Raw genomic sequence first — 24,551 nt, 5'->3', positions numbered from 1 at the left:
CCCTCGTAGCTTCTAGTCGAATCTGAGGATGTATTTTTTGCGTTGATTCTCGTTCCAGGACTTTGGAGATTGGTACTCCATCATACCTTGACAGAGATAGCATCCCTGATTAATCGCCCACGTTGGTGGGCGAAGGGCGATGCCCATCTCCTTCTCTCCACCTAAGGTGCTTTGATCGGACCTCATCCGGTCAATTGCTCTCGCACGAGCTTTCCAAACAAGGTCTTCCTTATCAGAGGTACCGCCCGATTCGTTCTCAAGCTCCGCTAGAGCTTCTATCTCCTTGCGTTGGAGCGCCTTGAAAGCTTCCGTAGCCACAGGGACATAATGTCGAAGTCTGGTGTCACACGCTACCCTGGTGATAGCAGACACGGCCGTTAACTCGCCCCATGCAGTTTCGTTTGCCCCGAAGACAATGTGGGACAGATCAAATGTTCCCGCGACGAATATCATGGTAGGACGTCCACAAGCAGCGTCAGGGGCAACCTTTTGAATACCGGAATCCAGTTTAGGTAGCGCCAAATACGCTTGCTTCTGAAGAGATACTGGTGGGGTCAGTACAGGTACATAAAATACATCCTCAGAATCAGCCACGGATGATGGAACTTACAGAAGATACGTTTTATCTGATCGCCAGTCGGGGCAGAGGGTACATGTAGTTTCTTTTTGCATATCATCTGATATAGCAGCTGGTACGGGGAAGCCGTCGGAACCATATCACCCGCCGACGGGATCTTCCAATGGAACTCCCAGCCTAGTATCTCAACCAAATTCGTGAGGAAATCCGTAAGTTTCTGAAAAGATTGTCTCGCACCCAATAGCGTCGAACCAATTGAGCGATTACCCGTAAGTTCAGTGGTTGTCGAGGTGGGCGTATGAGAGTAAACTTCGAATCTCTTCTCAAAGCCGACGAGAGAGTCCTGAATAAGAACCTCTGCATAATACGCAAGACTGCGAAGGAACTCTTCGCCATCTTCGGTGCGTGTTTTGTGATAGCCGATTGCCTGAAACATAGCAGCATCTTCGGTCAAAGCAATCGCCGCCTGGCGAATGACTTCGACGGGCTTGACCCAAGTTTCAACGTCGGCATAGGTTTCGAATGGGATCAATAGCTGCGGCTTCTTCGCTAGGAACTCTGTCACGAGCCCTAGTGGTGCCATTTTGTCGAAAAAGCAAAACAGCCCTGGGGGATACCGGCGTAAACTTTGAAGAGAGTTTCAATGTTGTTGCGTAGTTTGGTCTAAATATTGGCGGACAAAAGTCAACAATGTGAAAAAGTTTAAGAATAAGGTATACCGCACTGTGAATTAACTCGAATGTTTGCGTTGAAGTGAATGCTGTAGGCCACGGGTAGATGCATGTACTTATATCATGTGGGCCCTCTTTCATTCACAACAAACGCATGTCCCTCCCTCCGTTTGCTTCTATACACAAATTCTTTCGCCATCCCCCCCTCCTCCCTCTCTCTCTCTCTTCTCTTTTATCTTTCTGGTATCTGCTACTATAGCGATATTCCTCTAGTATCTTCTACTACAGCTATATTCCTCTAGTATCACCTACTATAGCTATATTCCTCTAGTATCCACTACTCTTTCTCTCTCTCTCTTTTTGGCTTTTTGTCTCCAGCAGGATAAGTCTTCAGGCACCACTTTGCCGTCTTCAAAACACCATCATGGAAGACCGCAAAGCTCGTTTTGACGAGATTTCTTATTCGTTAGCTCGTCGTTATCTCAGTAGTGAGGATTACAGGAAAGCCGTCAATGAGATCTTCACGGATCCAGAAGAGCGGCGAGCATACTTGCGACGTGGTCTCGATGACCTGCCGCATCTCTCCAATCCTTCTGGCATTTTGACTCCCGCTCGATTTATTGAGATTGCAGATTCAATCAACTTTCTCAACCCGGTTGAATACAAAGAGTTACTGCCCGGACTTACTTGGGCCTTTCGTCCCTGGATACCCCTCGGCTATGAGAATACGACTCTCTACCGTCTACTTCCATCCATCCACAACTTGGCACCGCAGAAAAGCAAGTGTCCTTTGACAGATCGCGAAATCCTCGACACTGCGTTTCTCGGCGTGAACTTTACCATACAGCCCAGTCAGCCATCTCTGCCGCTGAACCGCCGCGCCCTCAACCTATCAGAGGAGTCTACCAAATCAGCAGAGTCAGACGACATCGAGGCCCCAGGATTTGTTTTCCACGAACTCGGCACGCTGCAGTATTTAGAATGCGAGACCGCCGAGGAGATGCCGACGACGTTGGAGCAAGGCGATGATGTCGAGGGAGACTGGGAACCAACTGGCTTTTCCGTTGTGGCCCGTCTTAGCCATACTGGCCACATTGACGGGGTCTATGTCATGTACAACATGAATCCGCGCAAGGAAGGATTCCTCAGCCGAGAACAGGTCACAGATGCATCATGGGGTATCCCGCCAAGCTCACCCGGAGAGCAATTCTCATGCGCTCGAATTGGCAACGCTATGCGAGATTTCGGATTCAAGGTCAAGCTGGCATGGAATGAGCAGGTCCATCACCCAGTCGAATTGGTGTGGGCAGTGAAGTCGGCGATGGGAGGTGCGATGCGTATAACGGTGGATGATAACTACAGGAGACACATGTAATCCGATTTGGCAAAGTGCGATCAAGATGGGTAAATTTCGTCGAGAGGATGGCGATCTTAGCAATGTACCTGTAGACACTCAATAAGAAGGATCTGGAAAATCTCACACAACCCTGCGCATGGCATCTCGCGTAATCTCAAAGTCCAGTTGAGTATTACTCTGTTCGTTGTAGGAAGTCTTCGTTAGTGTTTGGTGTCAATCTACTCGGTAGAGCAAGCTGACAGAACAGCATCTACTAAAGAGTTTACCTATTTTCACCGTAGAATATTGCTATTTTCACCGTAGTACTCTACATCCCGAGCTACGTTTACTCCTCGATCACAATCACCACACCCGCACACTAAAATACTATATAGCACGCTGGGAAAGAACATTACATTACAACGCTTCTCCGTATAGACCATCAATTGGTGCCAATTTCTTCAAAAATCGCATTTCAGGCCTTCTAATTTTGTGTAAACACTTCTCAAGGGCTGGCTAGTTCATTTAGCTCGTCAAAGCTAAGTTAGGTGGTCCGGATGACTTCAATGACATCCTCGGCCTCAGACTCAGCCTCGGGCTCTGGCTCAGCAGCAGCTATTACAGCCAGCCTCGCCATAGAAGAGACTATTCAAGGCGATCGTCACCGAGGAAGGAATTCCATTGTAATATTGAACTTCCTAATGCAAAAGCCAAGGCTGAAGGGCAAGTTCGGGTCAATAGTCAATACGTGACGCACCAGGGCGCCGCACTGTAATTGGGTGTGGATTAATGGGATCGGTGGTGTGTGCGCATTTATTTCAGTACTGGCACGGGCCACTACGGTAAAAAATAGCAATATTCTACGGTGAAAATAGGAAGACTCGTATTAAAACTTTAATGATCTGCTTTTCCCAACTTCATGTTAATTTCTCTTCGTACCTAGCTTGAGTAACTCTCCATAGTACATACGATTTACTTTGTATTACACATAGAGATGGCTTCTTGGCATCAGCAAGCATCCCAACCCCTGTACACCTTGGCACGCCGAATTGCCAAGTTGATATGCATGACAATCACTCTATAAAGCAACCACAGACAAGGATAAAGACATATCACAGTACGCAATAAGCAAAAGAAAAGAGTTTTAAACTTGACTTGCAAAGTATTAAAAAGAGTTATTGAAATATCATGCATCAAAATTGATATATAGCACACCACAACCTCCACCGTCTCAAAAAAGGTTGAACTAGCAACCGAACATCGTACCGTGCAATACCCAAATGCCTACCCCTATGCCCAATAGACCAGTCGCAGCAAAGAGTAAGTAAAAAGAATACGCACAAGGAAGAGCAAGAAGAGAAGAGAAGAAACAGAAAAGAAGCGAAGGAAAAAAAGACACACAAAAAAGACCAATGAAGAGCAGTAGCCAGTACAATGCCGAAGTAAAGTGAAAAAAGAAGAAAACACCAATGTACCCAAATCCCCTTTCCATTTCCGTCCGTTGCGCCATCGCCGCCATAAATCCTCCCCTCCATCTCTCTCTCTTCTTCTTCTTGGGATTTGCCGGCTTTTTCTCCCGCTCTCACCTCATCATATCGTTTTCTCTCACTTTCTCGCTTGAAGCGTGTCCAAAAAATGGCATTTCTTTGGCGTAATGAGGGTCATAAAGAGAATTCATGTAGTCTCAAAATCGCAGGGAACATTCAGCGTTGTAGTAGTAAGTCGTGGTGGTTAGTTGTGGTGATGGTGGTGAATAGTGGTATAAAAAAAGTCATGCTGCCTCTCCCGTCGCGCCTTGGAAGACTAAAACGCCCGTGTATATGCATACGCATTAATCGCTCGTAATAGAATAAAACGTGAAGTCATGATCGTTAAGATGTAAAGTTTACAAGGTGTTCAGCCATTTCCTTGTGAATGGCTGTCCCAGCCCTTCGTCTGGTCACGCTTGCCTACGACGTGCCCGAGACTCTGCGGCCAGTCGATGATACCGACGCGCCCACACCAGCACTACCAACACGGCCACTCGTCTTGCGAACACCAGCAGATTCCTTGGATCTCAAGGGTGAATCCGCAGCTTGCCGCCGATTCCGGACCTTGGCGAGTGTGCCAGGCTGGCTGGGGACCCTCTCGGCAGATTTGGGTTTTACGGAACCAATATTCTCGGCATCGAATGAGGCGTCATTGTCTATGACATATGGGCTCGTGTCCTGGCTCGCCGGTTGAGTTTTCCCGCTCCGATTGGATGATTGGGCCGCCTTGCGCTGCTTTCGCATCCGCAAGTGCTGCTCCTCGTCCGAGTCTGGGGCCTGTGAACGGCGCTGTGGCGATGGTGGTGCTGTTACTTCCTCCTGTCTATGTTGCTGCTGTTCGAAGAGTTGTTCCTCTGCTGCTGCATGGAAAGCATCCGATCTCTGATGATGATTGCGCCGATCGCGCGCTGCCTTTCGCGGCTGTCCAGGCGTTGGTGCCGGTAAATAATCTTCATGAACTCCGACATTGCCGCGATCTTGGTCCACCTCACTAAGGGGAGTGCGGCCGGATGGGCTCCGGTTAGAGGGGGTCACTGTCTGGCCGTTACGCGCAGACTTGACGGCTCGCATGGGCGTCTGGGGTGCCGGATGACCAGCGGCGGCGGCAGCGGCAGCAAGCTCTCTCCTGAGCTTTCGCTCAATACGCTCCTCGATCCACCACTCTCGGAATGTTCCCTGGTTGAGGTGCAGCCAGTGCTGTTGAGGTCCAACAACCATACCAGGTCTCATGAAGCGCATAAAAGAGATGACCTCGTTTGCAGTGAAGCCATGGCGGTAGATCAGGTAGGCGCCAATGAGGCAGCCGGTTCGGCCAAGGCCAGCCTTGCAGTGAACAGCCACGCCTCTCTTCTTGACAGTGATGGTCTCATGAGCCATGCGAATGAACTTGCGAACCATGGAAAGAGGAGGGCAGGTTCCATCATCGAAAATCATGTCGACATGCTGGATTCCCAGGGCCTCAAAGTAGGATGGGGAGTAGAGGGGAGAGTTCAATCGGACGACCAAGCCAATGTTGCGCTCAGTAAAATGTGAGAGCACATTCTTGAAGGGCTGGGGAAGGAGCGGGTGATCCTCGACTGCGGCCACGTCCCTGGGAAGCAGAGGATATAGGTCAGAGTCCTCGGTAATCTTGGCCACTGGCGTGTGTTGAGGGGAGGCAAAGGCAAGAAAGTTGGGTGTGACCCAGTTGAAGTCGCCATGCTCGACTCGCTCGTACATCTCATACTGGTCCAGGTCAAAGTTGTCCAAGTCGCAGCACTTTTCTTCCTTGGCCTTCCAGACACCATATACCACATCCTGGACGCTGATGCCATAGTCGGCCTGGCTGTAGCCAGCATCTCGGAAGGGCATCAACGGAGGGTCAATCTGAGCAATAGGTGCCAGGGCCAAGTGAGGCGGCCAGTTCTGAATCAGAACCATGTAGCAAGCCAACATACAAGCGGCATTTGCGCGACCTAGAAACAGCCAACAATGTTAGTAAATCAACTCTTTCAATTCCATTCTTAAAAGCGGTCAAAACTCACTCCTCGGATCGGCAGCACTGTAAAAGACAATGGGTCGGTCTCGGTTCTCCTTGGCGCCCAGGATATCGTGGAACTTGATGGCAAAGCGGTAGAGGTGGCCAATGTGCAGAGGACCAAAGTCGTGGTGGAAGGCGTTGTACAGAAGAGTGTCGTCGACTGTGAAGTAGCAGGGAGGGTTTCGGTTGGTTACCAGAGGTGCTGGGGCAGCTCCGTCCGCATATCGCGATGCTCGCTTTCTTGGGGATTCGGTGCCGGGGAGCGGAGTATCGGGAGTCGGAGGGTGCACATAGGCGCCCAGATAGAGTCGGTCTGTAGATTGAGAAATTGTCAGCGCGAAGCTCGAAAACCTATAGAGAAGCTGTATAGCTCAATGCCGCGGGTAGAGAAAGCTGTCGTACCTGGAATGTATTCAACGACATGGCCCAGATTCTGGGAGTGTCTCGTAGAAGGAGCCATTCTTCCAGGCTCGCTATGCTTCCAATCCGCAGCAGCGAATTACTCGTCCACGTCCGTAGTAATAACAGAATCTAGATGTAAAATATGATGCTAAAAAGCTGTTTGGAATTGCGCAAACGCGAATGCGCAAAAAAAGAAAAGAAAAATGGCGAAAGCTAAGCTGCGGTGAAGCTCCCCAAAAAAGGGTCGTGTGATGCAACTGATGTAAACAAGAAAGCGGCAACAACGCAAAAAGAATAAAGGGGGCTGGGCGGGATTTAGCGAGACAAGACCAAAATCAAGTAACCCAAACGACAACAGCTCAATTGAGGCGGAGAGAGAATATTTTTGACCGTCGACAATCACAAACGTCTCAAATCGCTGCGAGTGGAGGAAAAAAATACGTTGGGGGGAGGATAACGGGTGTTCGGGGGTGTGGGCGGCGAATTGCACGGGTGCACCTTGTCTCTCTCTCTATCACGCTCACTCACGCTCTCCAGCGTCGGTCTCTTCCCTCACAATGCTAAGCGTCACAGCAATGCGACTAAAGCTCTAGCAAAGATGAAATGGGGAAAAAATAAACAAAGAGTAGCCAAAAGGCAAACCTTTTCGTATTAGAGATAATAAGAAGGATTGGGAGGGAACGAGGAGAGGGAAAGGCCGAGAGGGGAAGCGTGAGGATTAAGAAAGAGAGAAAAGTCAGCCGGTGATGTTTCGAGCTGGTGATCTGGGCCGTCGCGGATGTTTTTGTAACAGGGGGGGTTAGGCGCTGCAGATGTTATTCTTGCAGGCCTGAGCTCCCCCTAATGGAGCGCTACAGCTGCGTTGCCCCCCTGTTCCCCCGGCGCCAGCGCTCCAAGGCCAGCGCAGCGCTGTTATTAGTGGGCCGCTGACCCGTCGCCAGGGCAACGTCATAACAAGCACTGGGCAGCTGTGCCCGGGGTCTGACGTGCTAGAATTGCTAGAACGCTGCTGAACCGCTGCTCTAAGATTAGCGGCTATCGTACAGTGGCTCGACGTGCTACGGTACTTGAGTACGTCTGGGTGCGCCACGCTCTGTGGCTGATAATACCCACATGGCCCATTCCAGTCCGTCAAACCACATCATCGGCCCTTGAAGTTTTGCATCTGCATCTAGAACCAAGCTCGAGGAATTCCATCATCAACACGCAGAGATCCCCACACTATCCCGGCTCTTAATCACCTGCTGCAGCGCGCATAAGCCACTCGTTAAGCCCTACCGGAGCACATCCAGAAAAGAAGAAGATCAGAAAGAACAACAAGAAACAACAGCACCGTTCATCATCACAGGGCCATACAAGCAAGACCCCTCCATTCTCAACCTCGACAAGAAAAGAAAGACAAGACAAGAAAAACATCCCGAGACCCAGTGTCTCAACCAGAAACTCTCCCCACGCAATGAGTTCCGATCCCAAGTTCCCATGCAGCATGCAAGTTAATTTCCCCTCACTCCTCCCGTTACCCTGCCAATCATCCACCATCCATCTCCCATCTCCCATCTCCCCCGTCGTCATGGCTAACCAAACATCACAACCCCTCAACAGACAGCTGCGCATCCCCTTCCCTATGCCCCGCCTCGCCTCCACGGCCCTCAAAGCCCTCCAAGTCGACCCCGAACTCTCGCCCCTCGTCCAAAGACATCTTTCCGTCGTCTCGTCCTCAAGCCCCAGCTCAGACGACCATGCGGAGGTGCTGCAGGTAGAATACCAGGCCACGACCAACCGAATGTTGCGAGTCGCCGTCAACTCCTTCATGGAGGGCCTCAAGCTGGTCTTGGAAGTCATGGAGCAGTTGGACGTCGACGTATTAGCTGCAGACAAGGCGAATTCAATAAAGTCTCCATGAATACATATCCCCACGACACCCTCTTGCTGACTCGATGTGAAATGTGACTTCTATATACACATAAAACACCTACACGCATGCGCAGCGTTTCGATATTTTGTAGCAGACGTTTTTCAACGTTACGATCAAAATCACGACGCCAATATACACCAAGTCAGGACCGCAGTATATGATAACGATATGATAACGATACGCCAGCAGTCGCGTAGTGGTATTCAGATATTTCCTCTCACAGAGTCTAGATTACACAATCAAGTATAAGGTAAGATGGGATGAACAAACAGGAAACAAGAAGCGAGGAAAAAAGACAGGGGATAGAACAAGATGACAACATGCCCACCCATTTGACATCAATGCATACCGAACAAGAAAGAAGAAAAAGAAACAACAGGAAATATCAACAAGAGTCGCAAAAAAAAAAAAAGTTGGAAAAATTCGGGGAAGACCGCCCAAATAAATATGCCATGAACCATCCCCGAAAAACATTCGCCCACCACAACAATTCCAAGAAAAATCTGCGTTCTACTCCGTGCCGACCGGAAACCCCAACACGACGTAATATCATGTACATTGATCGTATCCCGTTAAAACACCGTTATCCCTCGGTTCATATCACTCTGCATAGCAGGTGTGCTCATCAACATTAATGTCAGCTGCTTTCTTCGGGCTCGCCTATAGTCGCTGTGGCCGTCGACATATTCACGTCTCCTTGGGCGTCCTGGGCACCGCCACCCTGTTCTTCGCTTATCCTTGGCAATTTCTTGTCGTTGTCATGGGCTGCATCGCTCACTTCGGAGGTGCCGTCTGATCCCTTCAACTTCTCAAGCTGGTCCCTCAATGCTTGCAACTCCTGTTTAAGATCCACATTCTCCTTCTCGAGATTCTTCATGTGGACGATGGCATTCTCCACAACACTGGCCTTGCTATTTGAAGCATGTGATTGTTTCCCATCTTTCTTGTCATCGTCGTCGCCCGAAATGATCTTGTTTTTGCTATCCGGGAGGAGACTGGCCATGATTTGTAAAGCAGAGTTGATGCGGTTTCGGCGGCCTTGCTCGGCAATCTTGTGTGATGTCCTCTTGGAAGTAAGATTTGTGGACAGCTCGCTAGGATAAGACACACCAGGGACTTGGTTGCCCTCCAAGATGTTCTGGTAATTTGATTTGGACATCAAAAGTCGTGATGCCTGGTCCTCGACAGACATGCCAGGAGCACCGGGGAGTAGGGGCTTGATATTTGGGGATATCCTGGGTAGTAAAGCCGGAGATGCGTGGATAGATCCCGTTGACCTCTTGCGACTATTCCTAGCGGAAAGCTGGGGTGTCTTTCGCTGGCTAGAGCCGGACGCCCCAGGAAGTAAGAGGGGGCTCTGGTTTGCTGATGATGTTCCCGCCGCTCTGACGATTGGTGAAGGCATGGATTGGAACGTGACTCCCTTGGATACCAGGCTCGGCTCGGCCCGCGGGGTCTGTATGCCAAGCTGGTTGTCGGCAAGACCACCAGCGAGCGACGGATTAGATATTGATTCAGGGAGCTCAAGCGACTCGATGTTGTCAGAGAGCGGAGCCTCTTGGTGGCTTGTGATGATCTTCTTCGTCTTAGAGGCCGGCAATTTCATCAGAGAAGCAGGTGTGGCGGGATGAGGAGGGTGTTGTTCATCGAGCAGACCGGTTCCAAGGCTCGGCTGCATATTCGTTTGCGGGCGTATATAAGGCGATTTGCTCATTGAGCGCCTGGCAGGAATAGGTGGAGGAGGCATTTCTGACAGGTTTTCTGGCGAAACGGACGCATTTTCATCAGACCCATCGGTAGAAGCAGCTGGTAGGGGAAGCAGCCCGTGATCGCCGGCCTGTAGATTCCTCTCCTCTACCTCGCTCAGCACCTGTGATACCATGGCCGGGCTAGGGCCAATCTTTCGCCTGAGTGGCTTGGAAATGGGTGAGCTCTTGACACTTGGCTTACCCCTTGTCTTGGAAGCCTGGGTCTTTCTTGTCTTCTTGGAGAGGTCCAGGTTGACAGCGGGAACAGCAGACTGTTCGAGGTCCATCTCCACCGGTGAGTTGTTTGAGTGAGTGGTGTGGTCATAGTTTGATGATGAATCATTCTGTGCATGGAGAGCTGGCGATGTCAGGGGACTAAAGTAGGCTCCTGGTACGGTAAAGGCGCTATCCATGTTGAAATGAGGATCCAGCGGGGTGACAGCTGGTGATACGAGAGGTGTAAAGGCCATCTAGAGGTAGAATTTCGTCGTTAGAAATTGCTCAACAATAGTCCAAAGACGTCTACAAACGTATTTTACAGCTGAGAGGATAGTGAAAGATCGGGGCAGAAGAGACTTACATCCTGCTCGGCCATCCTTTGATGGTAACTTCTGTCGTAGGCGCCTCTTGATGGCATCTGCTCGGCTTGGGAATAAAACTGAGCGCTGCCGGGAGTCATCTCCAGGCTCTGCGGCGTCGGGGGCACCGAATGGCCATGGAAGAACGTGGCCTGCTGCTCCTGCAGCTGTCGCTGCTGCTGCTGAAACTTTTGCTGCTGGAGATACTGGATCTGGGCGTCGATGTTGGAAATGGCCTCGTGGGACGCCGACTGCGCCATCATGTGCGATGGCATGGGCGCCATGGCGGGCGTGTGGTTCTGAAGGAGGCCGTCGCTTCGAGGAATCATGTTGGAGGGATCCGAGTCGCTCATGATGGCATCGGCGGTCTGGCGAGGCTGGGCCATGATGGAATGCGAGCCGTCGTCCTGGAAGCCCTGGAAGTCGAATTGCATGCCGTCACCCATGTTGGCCATGCCACTGATGTCGAGAAACTGCTGGAAGTCATCCTCCGACGCTGCGGCCATGGCCTGGTCCTGCGTGTTCCACGTTGCAGAGCTCATCATGGCGATGTGTAGGAGATGCGCCGGGCGTCTCCGCACAAGATGGTCGTTCGCTGCGAGATTTGGCCCAAGTCAAACAAATATCCAACGGTGTCGAGTTCTGTATGCCAAGAACCGTCTTTTCCTGTACTTAGTGTGCCCACAGTGTGAGCAGCGCTCTCGGACACCGCTTTCCGAGGCTCGTCTTGAAAGAGAGCAGGAGATGAGATCAACAGAGAAGCGACAGGCGAAAAGGCGATGCCGTCGTCGACGACGAATGTCGGGGTAACGAAGAGCGTTTCGGTCGGGGAGTAGCGGCAGTAACCCGGGACAGAGCCGTTCCGTACGCACAGGCTCAGCAATTGGCGAATAGTGACGCAACGGCAGGAGTATCGTCAGCAAAAAAAAAAAAAAAAAAAAAGTGCCGTCGTCTAAATATCTCCTGGCGATAAAGCAAAGACCCGGCGATGCGACGCAACGAGACGGGGAGGAGAGCTCAAAAGCAACAGGCGAAAGAAAGAAAAGAGGGCGAGAGACGAAAAGAGCGAAGAAAAAGGCCCGGATGGGGTCAATCTCCGGGGCGGAGAGGGAAAAAAGAGGCTGCTGGGGCAGGCCAGAGCCAGGCAACTTGGGCCGGCGGCACAGGTTTTTGCACTGGACGTGCGGTTATGTGTGCTGGTGCTTCCAGCGATAGTGCCGTTCATTAGCGGTGGCAGGTGGGGGATCGCAGCGGCGGATCTCGCGTGGCCGACTGCTAAAAGGCCCCAAAGGGCGCTAGCCACAGCGGTGCACGGTGCTAAAGCGGCCCAGGGAGCGAAAATGGCGGCCAAGTTGGAGCTGCTAGGTATCAGCTAGGCGGTAACTTGGCTCGCCTAGGACTGGTGTCTGGCATCGAATCCTTTTTACGGTACTTGTAGTTTTGCTAGTAAAAAAGAAAAAGAAAAAAATTACTGTGAGTGTTCTTATCTATTATGGATGTTTAGTAGGTACTTTATCTTGCAAGTTGCTGGTTTTTGCATTTGGTCTGTGTCCATCTCTCATCAATCTCATCTTTTTGCCAGCTGAACGTCGAGTTCTAGCCTCGCGGCGGCTGTCCATCCCAAATAGGAACCGGCTGCGTTCAAGGGCTGACCGAGAGGATTGCCCGAGTGTACATTTACGATGCAGCGCAGGCCTTGGCAACTGCATACAACCCAGCACAGCACCTAACGCTCTCGGCCTGTCTGTCTGTTTCTGTCCTCTTCTGTTTTCTCCTTCCAAATCTTGTCTTCTTCCAGTATTTTTTCCTCATTCAACCATCAACTCATCCATTACATTTACCTCCCAGACGGGCGTCAGAACGGGCTACCCCCGAAAGCTGTGTCCCTAGTACATTAGTCCATCTCACGTTGCTCCATCCGGGTACTTGGTCGCACTGCACAAAAGTAGCCGCTGGTCAGGTACCGTCTGGACTGTGGGGAGCCGTCCGGCCTCCTCGAGTCAGATCATAGGCAAGTTGATGGATCAAATGCTCCTATTCCTCTGCATTACGACCATTTTCCTTTCCCACAGCGGCCTACCGGCTAGCGCTGGCTGCTAGGGGACCAGACAACGGCCTAACTCGACGGGATTGACGTGCTCTTTTCTCACAAACACCAAACTTCCTGGTAGGGGTCCAGATACATTTGAGCCCCCTGTCTACTGCCCATCCAACACCCGAACAAGGCAGGCCAGTCCAAAAGTCCAGCCTTGGCTCGCATCTGCCTTTTCCGATCCAGACCCGGCTGGTGGTGGCTTGACCGCGATCACCAGATAGAAATTCAGCCGGACTGTCACCATCAGCCGTCCATCCGCCCTCCCTCCATCTCGCCCAGCCCGCCGCATCGCCGTCTCATCGTGACTGACCTCCCCTTGTGTCCCGTCTCCATCGCCCTTTACAGTAGTTCAGAATGGACCAGCGGCCGGTAAACCTAACCGAGGCCTTTTGTCATGTCGAGCCAGGGGTCCGGCAGTGGGGGAGCAGAAAACGCAGTTGAGTTGAGCACGGGAAACGGGGCTACAGCACCATGAATTTTTTTTATTTCGGCGCTCAACTCTTACTGTAATTCCCCGTGGAGCCCAGCTCTCTTGCTATTGATTCCCCGCCGGAGCTCCAGAGCGCTAATTATACGTGTCGTATAGCGGCGGGATAGAGGAAATATGGGAACACGGCTTGATTACATGAAGTCCAAATGGATTGTTACAAGCATCCATGGACATGGAATTCAAACCTCCGAAAATATCCCAAAGCTCAGACAGCCACCAATAGCCGCTTCCATTCAGTCAATCCCGAAGTAGCACACAGCAAGCGTCCATTCCATTCCTTACCTTTTCCAAGAAAGAAATCCTTCTATACTGCTTCTTTTCTCTCCTTTCGGCGCAAGTAGCCGCCCATCTTCTCCACATGTCGCCCCCACCCCAAGCAATCCTTCACAAGTCTGCAACACCCGAAGGCTAATAAAATAAAGAAAAAAATCCAGAGACCAATCAATCCAATGAGAGAGCATCAGGGAAAGAATAAATCAACGTTCCTTGCATTCATCGGTCTCGGCAGTGCTCAAATACCTACTAGCATCCCACGCTAAACATCCGTGGCACGAAGCGCGAGCGAAAGACCCGATGCATGTCTGCATGGACTATCATCTGTCACTTTTGTTTTAATTCTCTCGCTTCCCACCCTCTTTTTTTTCTCACTTCAGCTCAATTTGGGCTCCCTCTCTGACTCTCTCTCTCTCTCTTGCCAAACTCATCACCCCTGCACACAGTTGACAGGTCAAGGGGAAATAGTGCCGTAGAAGGGTACTCCTTCGGTCCATCTACATCATGGCCAGAAGAAAAGCACCCAAGAGAAATATCCGCAAGCTCGTAATTACATCGCATACGAACTGGACAAGTTTAGTGCTAGACCCCTACTGTACAGCCGTTATTACGACTTCAAACTGCGTCCAAGCAAGGTCATTCGCACACTAGAACACCTGCCATCAAATTTCATGTGATTCCTGCATCTGTCATGCAAACTCCTTGGCCAATCACCGCTCCCCGTTCCACCCTCCCACGCGCGCATTCGGTTGCACCCTATTCGGCATGGCCCCCGGAAGCCCGATAAGCTGATAGGCAAAACTCGAACCCAAGCTGACCTGGATGCTGCAAGTTTATTTCCATCTCGCCCGTCCCATTGGCCAAGGCTAATTTGTAGGGGTCCAGACTCGCTGCATTCCGGCTGAAATGCTGCATGTGGCTTGATTCGAAGGCTTCTATTTCGGAATCTGGCAGCAGGGCCAGGCCAAAGTGCACGGTCATTGTGCATGTCCTTATCGATAGATTCTACAGTACGTTGCAGATCGAAACCAACGTCACTTCACATGAGCCAATCATCACTTGGGCACCATTGAGATTATCATATTTTCTTCTACTCATTCTCTTCAACTCGCATCACTGCTCACTCCCCCATCACCGCTACTCCCTAATTCTATCTATCAATCAATACTCCTCAACCTCCGTCCCGTCCCACCCCATCCCACCCCATCCACGTCTACCATTTGCCTGCTCAACTTCCATCCAGCGAATTACTTGCAGGGAGATGGTATTATCAATCGCGACACACTAACAAGGAAAACGGCCAAGCCCGGGCCAGCTTCTAGAATGTACATAAAATGAATAAAGAGAAGAAAAAACAAAAGAGTATGAGTCCAATATGTCCAAACAGAGATATCGACGCCGAGTCACGCGGTGAGGTTTAGGTAACGGACACAAATCTTGAAGCTAAGTGTCCAGGATAACTAAAGGCGAGATTGCGCTGCGCAGTGCTTTTGTAAAAGAAACTGAACCTTACGCCTCCGTCGGTGTAGTGTTCGTTACAAAGATGCGAACTTGCTCTTTTCCAGGCCGCGAGGAATATAAAAAGAAAAAAAAAATAGAGAGGATAGTGAGAGTGAGAGACAATTAAAGGCGGCATGCCGCTGAAAATACCGCGCCCAAAACAAATTCGAGGATATAAGCCGACCAATTCATCAAAAAAAAAATTCGCTCAAAAGACTTTGCGCCATGATCATGTCATTTGACTCATACCCGTGAGTTATCACCAAGGTTGAGCCAGCTCATGTCATTTGATGTTGACGCCGTGGCGAGCTGAGGCTGTCTGCTCACGCCGGATGCGCTGGGAGCGTATGCGCTGCTTGGAGCCCGATCAGCACCCCAGGCCTTTCCAGCATGTGTTGGATCCCACGTCTCTTGAATGCTCTCGGGGATTCCGCTGGAATAGCCCGACGATGTTGCTGACAACGCCGAAACAGCCGAGACTGGTCGCTCAATTGTTCCCGACATGCCTTCCTTCCAAGGGATGTTGGGGTAGGATGATACCACGGGGCTTCCAGTGTTGACTCTGCTCATTCCAGGCGGGGCCTCAAAGTTGAGGGGCGGGACGGTAGCTGAATCTTGTGTTTGCCTAACATTGCGAGTAGTCGTCGTCTGGGAGTAGTGAGAGCTTCGGTCGGATGCCAGGGTGTCTCTGTTTGCAGGCGCCGGTGCAAGCGCCGTTACAGGTGCCTGTCCGGGTGCCTGTGCAGATCCATATCCTAGAATTCCCAAGGCGCTTCCTCCTGACCAGTATTTGTTCCAGCCTGAGCTCCTTCGAGTACCATCATCCGCGAGCCCATCTTGTGGTCGAAGCTCGGTCGGCGAGGTGTCCAAAGTGTCGCCCTTTTCATCCTGAATCTGGAGAATCGGGGCTTGCTGGGGTTGGAGAATTGGCTTGCTAATGGTGCTCTTGAATTCATTGCTGAGCTTTCTTGGCTTGTGCTGGCCCACTCTGCCCATCAAGATAGCCATCGATGAGGTTGATTCTGAAGATGCAGTTTTCTGATGGCCTCGGAGCTGCTTTTGCACGTGTGGAGGGAGCGTGTTCTTCGTCGCAAATGTGTTCTGGGCAGCAAAAGCCGGAGCGCTCTTCTCATCACCGGAAGGGGTCTTGGGCTTTCCTGCCTCTGGATGAAGCAGTTGTCTTCTGCGGCAACGCAGAAGCAGAAGGATAAGACCAAGTAAAGCGAGGAATCCACCAATGGCGCCAAGAGTGATGCCAAGGATGGCGTTGGAGCTAGGGCCAGAGTCGTCGCTCGAACTGCCAGTACCAGTCGGGAGGGCGGGAATAGACAGATCAGTCGGGACAAAATCAGAGGTCTGCGTAGCAGTAGCGGTAGTGGAAAACGGGAGCGTTGTCGAGCCGGTATGTGTGGTAGAGGTAGAGTGCGTGGTTGACTTGGTCCGTGAGCTGGAAGTCGTCTTGGTCTTCGACTGGGTAGTCGTTGACGAAACGTCTTGAATTCGTTGCTGCTGGTCACCCAGCAGGTCAGCAGCGTTGACCCAGCCGTTCTGGTCCACGTTGAAAATGGCAAGAGGGACTTGAGCATTGCCGCCGGAGAAGACTACAGTGCCATCGTCAGACTGGGCAATTGCGTAGTTTGTTCGAGTATCCTTGGGGGCAAACGTGGAGTTGTAGTCAGGCCAGTTGCTCAAAGTCAGGTCACGCTTCTCGGTGCTTCCAAAAACCTCATCAAGGCCTCGTGCAGCGATGGGGGCTGAGTTGGCGAGAGGGTGGCCAGTGGCATCCTGTACAATGGTACGGCTGACGCCATTTGGTGACTTGGACAGATCAAAAGTATAGAGGTTTTTGGATCCATCAGTCCCAGAAACCAGTGCCACATTCACCGCACCTCCGGCCTTGTTGATCGGTGGCGCAGTGCCCGCACCAGAATCTCTCCATCCAGCCGTCGGATTGAACCAGTAAATCTTGCCGTCCACGCCGTCGCCGCTTATCATGGCGGCATCGGCGTTGGACCAGCTCATGAGAAGGGGAGCAACAGCTGGCGCGGCGGAATTCGATTGGTACGAAAGAGCTTGGTACGGCTCAGAAGTTTGGATAGTAAACGTTTGTGTAGAGGGACCAGCGCTGCCATCTTGGCTACCGGCGTAAACCAAGATAACGTCGTCGGCCTGGATGTACGTGGATCCATGGTGCAAGCGATTTTGCGTGACGGGAACCGATGGCGTGACGGTGGTCCAGTTGCCTGTTGAGAATGTGTACTTTTGGAGCCCAGTATAATCAGGCGCATCCGATGTCCCTCCAACAATGAAGAGCGCAGCATCGGCCGCATTTACGGGGGTTGTTCCAACGCAGGTTCCTCCAGTCACTTTGACTCCCTGATCAAGCTTTGTCCATTCTGCACTATCCTCCAAAGGCAGGGACAGAAATCCTTGAGGTGAGTAAGAATAAAGCGTGTTGCCATGAATGACAGAGCACGAGTTGTCCAAAGACGAGGGGGGTTTCGGTAACGACATTGCCGAGTTTGACAGACGAATCCGACGAGATTTCAAGGACGAGTTCGAGACGATATCAGGATTCTTTTTTGTTCGATGTAGGCGTCGTTTCCTAAGGTTGCATGGCGGTGATTTGCGGTTTCAACGTAATGCTTCTCTAATTTTCTTTTCGAGAGGTTGGAGTTAGTTTAGCAACAAGGGCACAGCCAAGTCGTTGCAGGGAAGTTGTATGTGTGTGTGAGTTGTTGGATAGCTAGAGCCCGTGATTCGAAAAGAGTGTCAATCGGCGGGCAAGTAACTAAAAATGAATGGCTGCCGTTACAATAGTAGCGACAAGGACGTATTACAATACGACAAAGCAATAACGAATGTATCTAATAAGCAAGCGTGCGGAGGTGTTTTTGTGTTTGTTGTTTCAAAGAGTGAATGGCGACAAGTGGTGACAGTTTCGATCTAATAGTCTAATAGCGCAAATCGTGGCAGGGCTGTGAATCTTGAAGAGGTCGTCGGGAATGGTGCAGTATTCGTTCCAGCCGGTCAACGAGGAGTTGCGAGATGAGCAAGGCCGTGTATCAAAGAAGAACAGGACAGCAAGGTGAATTCAACGGCGAAAAGGCAATGCCTCGTTCCAGACGTGTCAACGACGATGATGGCGGAATCGGTAGCCGGAAGAGAAGAAAAAAGAGCTGCGGAAAGACTCGACTTTACAAACGCAAGCAAGGACGCAAGAAAGGGAGAAGGCGCAGCCAGCCAACAACAAGGGAATCGACGGACGGTTGATGCTGCTGCTACGGCGTCTGCAAGGCAGGTGAAGGAGAAGGCAAAGGAAGGCAAAGGCAAACACGAAAAGAAGGAAAAAAAGCCACCAAGCCACAGGTAGAGGGAAGACGGAGAGGCGAAAACGAGGAGGCGGAGGAGGAGAAGGACTAGAAACGGGTGCAAAGATTCTCTGGGCTGCGACACACCAGCCCCTGGTCGCTCGTAGCAGGTACTCAAATCCCATCGTGCATGTATCTGTACCTGGATCCCCGGGCCTGGCTGGCGCAGCGCTGGAGGCACAGGTACCCGGCCGGCTCACTCGCATATTGGGACGGACGAACGAGCCTCCCCCCTGCCTGGGCCCTCAGCACCTTCCCTGCGTGCTACCCAGACGGAACCCGCTTCGAGACACGAGGATGGGCAGGAGGCGCTGTGGACGGTGCGAACCGGGGGAGGCGCATCGCACCTGCGTCTGCGTGTGGTTGTGTTTTGGGCAGTCTGTGCCTGTGCTGGTGCAGGGATTATCCTCGCGTCGTCCAATCAGGGGCCGCAGGCGGCGTTCCATTTGCGCAGCGCCGGGTAGCCCCAGGTTTCAGCGGACGTCATGGTACCTGGGCCTCCGCCGCGCGAGGCATTAATCGGAGGTACTGAGCGGCCCTACGATACCTGGAGGAGACCCCGACCCCCGGTCCTGCGCCAAGGCTCGTTCCTGAAGGTGACACCTTTTTTTAGTGGAAAAGGGGTAGCCGCCAATCAAGCCACTTGCTTGCTGTGCTTGAAGCGCCTTGGCGCCTGCAGACCACCACCTTGGGACTCCATAATAATACGCTGCTGCTATTCTCGTTGGTACTCGTACATAAATGCTTTAATACGGTGCCTGAATCTTTTGTATTACAGGCATCCCCATGGGTGGGCGCTGGATTTCATTCGTGTCGTGTCGTACATACCGTGTCGTGTCAGTACAGTGCTGTATTCGTACCAGTATAGCGTCCTGCGCGCCCCCGTGGCCGACGTTTTGGATCTATCAAGCTGGTGTCTAATAATGTGACCGTTTCGTCCGCTAGCACCTGTGCGGTAGCCTGTCCGAATCCCCATATCATGCGAAAGCCGGGGGGTATTGACTGAGGTCTCGGTGAAGGAGCTGTGCTAGCAAGCAATCGCATTTCATCAATTGCATCCTCCCATCCTCCACCAAGTACATGTACTGTATGGAGTGCGGCAGACGTCAAGGTGATGCTTTCAGTCGCTGTCGTCCCTTGTCGTATCGACATCGCAGTGGTACGACTCGGGCAGCACGCGAAATGACATCAACAGCAGCTTTCATCTGGTCTCGCTTGGACCCGATTAACCTGCATACCACCGCTCGCCGTGTTAGGGCTTCGTTCGCTCCCTATGCTAGCACTTGTGCTAATACTTGGTGGTACTACGAGTACTGGTACTATCACTTCGTACTCTGGCCTGCCCAGGGTGCCAACGAATTTCGTAATACCGTTGGCGCATGTCGGCTCGCCCAGACCTCGCGACGGCCTACCCGCACTTTACCAGAGACGCAGATGCTGGCATGAACTCGTACGAGTGCATTGAGGCGGGTGAATTCCAGCGCCTGGTGCAATTACAAGCCCTTGCGCAGCGTCGCATTCATACTAATCCATGGCTTCGCAGCAAAGGGACCATCTGTTTTACGAGAGTAGTGTCAAGAGTTTAGGCACTTGAACCCATTCATGGATCCTATTCAAGCTACTGCTGCACCACCACCAACCCGGATGGATCGCAAAGAAAAGCTTCCGAGACCGCACAGACCGCACCGACCAGATTCGAGGCCAAAACAAAACATGGTCAAAACAAAAACTCTCCGCGCTTGAAGCTGTACTCGTTTGGACCTCAGAGCTTCGCCAGCTCCTCTCCAGCCAAGGCACGCAGCAGAAATTGCAGTGTTGCCCTCTAGCGTCATCATTCTTGGTTCGGGTCCATCTCTGTTCGACAGCGCCATGGGCATGGCATCGGTTCCTGGCCGGGGGACCCTTTGGCCCACGGTGATCGCTTGCAGTCCTCCATTCTTGTCCCTCAATCCCTTTAGCTCCATGGCGCATGATCCCCACTGGCTCAACTCAACGTGAAACGCACTACCAGGGGCTCTCCCTGCAACTGCATTGTCCAAAGCCCCTAACAGGACCCGGCCATCTACGGTCATCACTCCATCTGCATCGAACCCAGTCATGGGCTCGTCTCTCTCCGCGTCAATCACGTCTTCTTGGAGGAACAACTGACAAGCCGAGTGGAGAGGGGCGAATAAAGTGCAAAAAATGTACGAGAATGGAGTCGTGCTACCATCAGTGCTTATGTACAAGTAGAGTACTCGTACGGAGTAGATATTGCAAGGCCGGTCGGCGGTCAATCTAGAAATAAGGTAGCGTCGGCCGAATCTAGTGAATTGAAGCATCTACGATCAGTTTGGGTACACTGCATGGAGAAATACATACCCAAGGAGATATAAGCTTGTTGTGGCAATGAGAGATTTTGGAGCAAATGGTCCCTTAGCTATACAAGAAGAGTCTAGTGGAGAGTACCTGCGGAGTCCAAGTCCACCGGATATCCGTGGCAGTGTTTCTTTGCGTTGTATCAAAGCGAGGGCGAATTTATAGACGTTTAAGTAACTCCCTTTGAGAGAGGTTGGGATACAGTTGCAGTCAATTCCCAGCCACGAAAGGACGGAACGAATCCCGGGTTTCTGCAATTCTTTTGCCCACTCTCTTTTTTTGTTTTCACTTATTTCCCGATGTGGAAGTCATCATTTGCATCAGCAATAAACGGGTAAACTTTTTTCTTTTCGTTGTGACATATAGGGTAGGCACTTGTAATGCTCGCATGCCACCAGATATTCGACACCAGCGCTATATCCCGCTGTCTTACCATGGAGAATTTGCTCATTAGAAGCGGAATTTTGTTCTTGGCATATGGGCTATGCTAGCACAGGCACAAGCCTTACGTGTAATCCTTCGTATTGGCTTCTGATCCGCTGGGTACAGACAGGGCCTTTCTTACATGGCCATATTCCAATCTCCCGCGCCCAACATCTTGCCAAACACACATACATATTCCACGACGATCCGTTTGTAAACATATTTCATATTTCATAGTAAATGCACGACCACACACTGAAGCGCCGCACAGGCATAGTATCAAAATCAGCAGCACCTGCGACAGCCCCTGTTGGTGATCTTGCACGTGGTCTTGGCACTGAGCCGTTGTATCCATACGTCTTGCGTCACTCCCTCTGGGCCTCAATCTAACGCGCGGATAGGAGGTCTCGCGAGGACAAATTATTCTTTCTTTTTTTCTTTATTGGCTGATCCGCAGTGGACGCACGATTTCCTACATTGCAGGCATCGCCAGTGGCACATGGCAGGTTGTATTCGTCATAACACTGAGACAGATGCCTTCAGAGTAGCTGATTACGATGAGGCGATTTAATATCACAGAATGGTAACACACGCACAAGTTCTATTGGTCTTTAAGATTCGTATATTCTCCCATCATCCACCTCAATGCAGCGCTTTTTTTTGTCTGCAATTTCTTGCTTCTAGACTGGTTTCCTCATCTCTCCTCCCCTTTTGCCACGCATGTAATACACGAACACGGAACCCCTACTTCCCAGATACCGATCTCTATAAATAACCGACCATGTATTATACCCACACAAAGTTCCATACAAGTATTGCCCCGTTTCTCCTGTCAATCCATCCTCTCCAATACCCCAATGTGGGTAGGTTTATTGCAATGGGAACATTGCACAAAACAGCCTGCTTGCTAGGCGGCTGGTGCGAATGCTTCCGGTGGTAGTTGTGCCTATCATGATACGAGTGAGCTACTAGCCTTGAAAAAAAAACAGAATTCATAATGTAAACATACCTTCTTCTCGTTGAAGATGACCAAGGCTCTGCCAAAGTCCCATTCGACTTGTGACAGGCACATTTCTGAGTACTGAGGCACCATGCCTGTTTGTTTTGACAGCTCGGCGATCATTGCTTGATGCTGGTTCGCCGCATCCACGGGGGCTGGTGAAGGCGCAACAAATACGTTCGGAAGGGGGCTGTACGCTCGCAGAGACAGCATGTCGCTGACGACTCTGATCGGAGCGGTTCCGGATAGGCCCGGTCCGAGCACAAAAGTGCGAGAGAAGCTACGCTTGCCAGTGGTTCCTGATTTCTGGTCGTACTCTTCGAATTCGCCGTGAACGGCAAGGATTAAGCCATCGACACCCAGTTGGCTTTGACCTGTGGGGTCGGCCAAGCCTGGGAGCGGATGACAATCCATAATGTATTTGCTTAGCTCTTCCTTCATGTTGGGGTGTTTGGTCATAGGGAGTTCCTTCCACAGGTCGTTGATGGCCGGTTGCCCCTTGAATAGTCGTTGTGATCTGGCGTGGTGGCTGTTGATTTTCATCAAGTTGCGAGATGATTTGATGTAGGCCGCCCATGGCAGAGGGGCCGGTGCGTTTGGATCCCTGACGGAGACGGCGTCCACGGCCAGGGAAAACTGACTGCCAGCGTCATATAGCCTGGCTATAAGTCCTTCACGATTGGTGTCGTATGCTGTGAAAAAATCGAGCAGGAATTGTTCGCCGATGCCGTTGACGTCCCGGAAGTCGGGACCGCTCTGCGGGATCGGTTTTGGTAGACGGGCAGCCTCTTGCTCAGCGATCTGCTGCGCAGTGCGAAGCTCAACCCCGTTGATGTTTTGGAGCTTGGGGAACCATTCGAGCAGAGTAGTCTTATAGTTGACGTCCGTCCCCTCGATCGGATTCCCGGTCATGTAAATGGTCTCGAGCTCCTTGAACTTCCCCTTCCATCGTTGGAGTCCGTCCATGTTGCTAACTTGGTTGCCACTCATATCGAGATTCTTTAGCTGTGGGAACGATACTGCCACGGACTCCACCTGAATAACATTGTCAATGCTGTTATTAGCGAGGCTGATGCTGTGAATCGCATCCTTCTTTTCCTGAGCCGTCTTGAAGAGACCATCGCAGATCGCCATGAGGCCCTTGAAGGTCTTGAGTGCCCTCTCTCGGTTTTCGAACATGCCAAGAGTGACCAGCTCAGGGTCAGAGGCAAGAGCGTCGAGCTTGAGTAGTTTGTTTTCACCGATATAGCGTTGGCTGAGAATCGACTGAAGTTTTGCGCGTAGTTCTGCCGTCTCTGGTGACTCTGTCGCCTTGCTTGACGGCTCAAAATCACCATTAGACTCCACCACCTCCAGCTGAACGCCGGCAAATGTGAACGTGTTGAGCTTGAGAAGTTCCTCCGCATCCTCCTTATTGGCCCCCACAAAAACGAATTCCCCAGCTCTGTGTGACTATGGCGGGTTAGCAACCAAGAAAAAGAAAATAGTATTCAACCTCAAGCGCTGGGGCGAAATAAATTCGACGTCAGGGATCTCCCCGGAGATGTGTGACTTCCAGTCGCCAAAGAAGCAGCTGAGACGTCGGTTCAAGTTGGCACCCCTGCTTTAATCGTCAATGATTGGCTTACCTTTCGAATCGTAATGTGTCGTTTCCGTCCAGTTCCGAGAGAAGAAGCTTTCCTTTCCAGGAAGCTCAGCAGGTCAGAGAGCCCCCCATCTGAGTTGGACGCAGCCTTGCTTTGTTTGAGGCCACGGACCCTTAGCCAGGTAAGCCCTTCGATTTGGCCACCTCGACCTCTGGGTCTTGAAACTCGGGACGCCAAGTCAGAACCGCCTCCAAGTTGCTTCATTACGATTTGAGCAACCTTGGCAGCCCCTCTAGATGGCCCTGGACCTCCTCTTCCCGAGGGTCTGCCTCTGCCACCACTTGTTTCAGTCGCAGGACCTCTGTTTGGCCGCTTGGATGGGCCATCCATGTCGAGATCTCCATCGGTGTCGACTCTTGTCGGACCTCTTCGCTTTTGAATGCCGCCCCTAGAGCTTGATTTTGCGCCCAGGGGATTTCGGGCCTCTCGAGTCGACTGAGCTTTCCCGCGAGGAGCCATAGTCGCAAACGGTCCACGAAAACCTTGTAGTCTGGACGGTGTGGTGTGAGGGTCGGCTGCGAAAGAGGAATGCTGAGCCCGCGCGGCGCAGTTGATGGTTCCTTCGTCGGGTCGGCCCCGATGGTTGGGACTTGACCTTCCTTGCTAGCAGCTGCGACGC

General features: G+C 51.5%; 7 protein-coding genes across 7 annotated transcripts; 2 read left to right on the top strand and 5 right to left on the bottom strand.

Moving 5' to 3' along the window:
* Positions 1-12: 12 nt before the first annotated feature.
* Positions 13-1,160, bottom strand: T069G_06993 (uncharacterized protein; the record flags this gene model as incomplete). Its single annotated transcript, XM_056174203.1, has 2 exons — positions 13-545; positions 611-1,160. 2 exons carry the CDS (start codon positions 1,158-1,160, stop codon positions 13-15), a joined length of 1,083 nt encoding a protein of 360 aa, XP_056027782.1.
* Positions 1,161-1,672: 512 nt separating this feature from the next.
* On the top strand, positions 1,673-2,623 carry T069G_06992 (uncharacterized protein; the record flags this gene model as incomplete). Its single annotated transcript, XM_056174202.1, has 1 exon — positions 1,673-2,623. One exon carries the CDS (start codon positions 1,673-1,675, stop codon positions 2,621-2,623), a length of 951 nt encoding a protein of 316 aa, XP_056027781.1.
* A 1,910-nt stretch (positions 2,624-4,533) lies between these two features.
* Positions 4,534-6,593, bottom strand: T069G_06991 (dual specificity phosphatase, catalytic domain-containing protein; the record flags this gene model as incomplete). Its single annotated transcript, XM_056174201.1, has 3 exons — positions 4,534-6,068; positions 6,138-6,446; positions 6,536-6,593. 3 exons carry the CDS (start codon positions 6,591-6,593, stop codon positions 4,534-4,536), a joined length of 1,902 nt encoding a protein of 633 aa, XP_056027780.1.
* A 1,512-nt stretch (positions 6,594-8,105) lies between these two features.
* T069G_06990 (transcription factor pcc1 domain-containing protein) lies at positions 8,106-8,438 on the top strand (the record flags this gene model as incomplete). The annotated part of the gene is made up of 1 exon (XM_056174200.1): positions 8,106-8,438. The coding sequence occupies one exon, from the start codon at positions 8,106-8,108 to the stop codon at positions 8,436-8,438; it is 333 nt and encodes a 110-aa protein (XP_056027779.1).
* Positions 8,439-9,087: 649 nt separating this feature from the next.
* On the bottom strand, positions 9,088-11,321 carry T069G_06989 (helix-loop-helix DNA-binding domain-containing protein; the record flags this gene model as incomplete). The annotated part of the gene is made up of 2 exons (XM_056174199.1): positions 9,088-10,668; positions 10,779-11,321. The coding sequence occupies 2 exons, from the start codon at positions 11,319-11,321 to the stop codon at positions 9,088-9,090; spliced, it is 2,124 nt and encodes a 707-aa protein (XP_056027778.1).
* A 4,056-nt stretch (positions 11,322-15,377) lies between these two features.
* T069G_06988 (uncharacterized protein) lies at positions 15,378-17,648 on the bottom strand (the record flags this gene model as incomplete). The annotated part of the gene is made up of 1 exon (XM_056174198.1): positions 15,378-17,648. The coding sequence occupies one exon, from the start codon at positions 17,646-17,648 to the stop codon at positions 15,378-15,380; it is 2,271 nt and encodes a 756-aa protein (XP_056027777.1).
* A 4,545-nt stretch (positions 17,649-22,193) lies between these two features.
* Positions 22,194-24,391, bottom strand: T069G_06987 (uncharacterized protein; the record flags this gene model as incomplete). The annotated part of the gene is made up of 3 exons (XM_056174197.1): positions 22,194-22,232; positions 22,296-23,738; positions 23,915-24,391. 3 exons carry the CDS (start codon positions 24,389-24,391, stop codon positions 22,194-22,196), a joined length of 1,959 nt encoding a protein of 652 aa, XP_056027776.1.
* Between the last annotated feature and the right edge of the window lie 160 nt (positions 24,392-24,551).

This window comes from Trichoderma breve, chromosome 4 (assembly GCF_028502605.1).
Source record: "Trichoderma breve strain T069 chromosome 4, whole genome shotgun sequence".
NCBI classification, from domain to species: Eukaryota; Fungi; Ascomycota; class Sordariomycetes; order Hypocreales; family Hypocreaceae; genus Trichoderma; species Trichoderma breve.
This window is presented reverse-complemented; position numbering and strand designations above follow the sequence as displayed.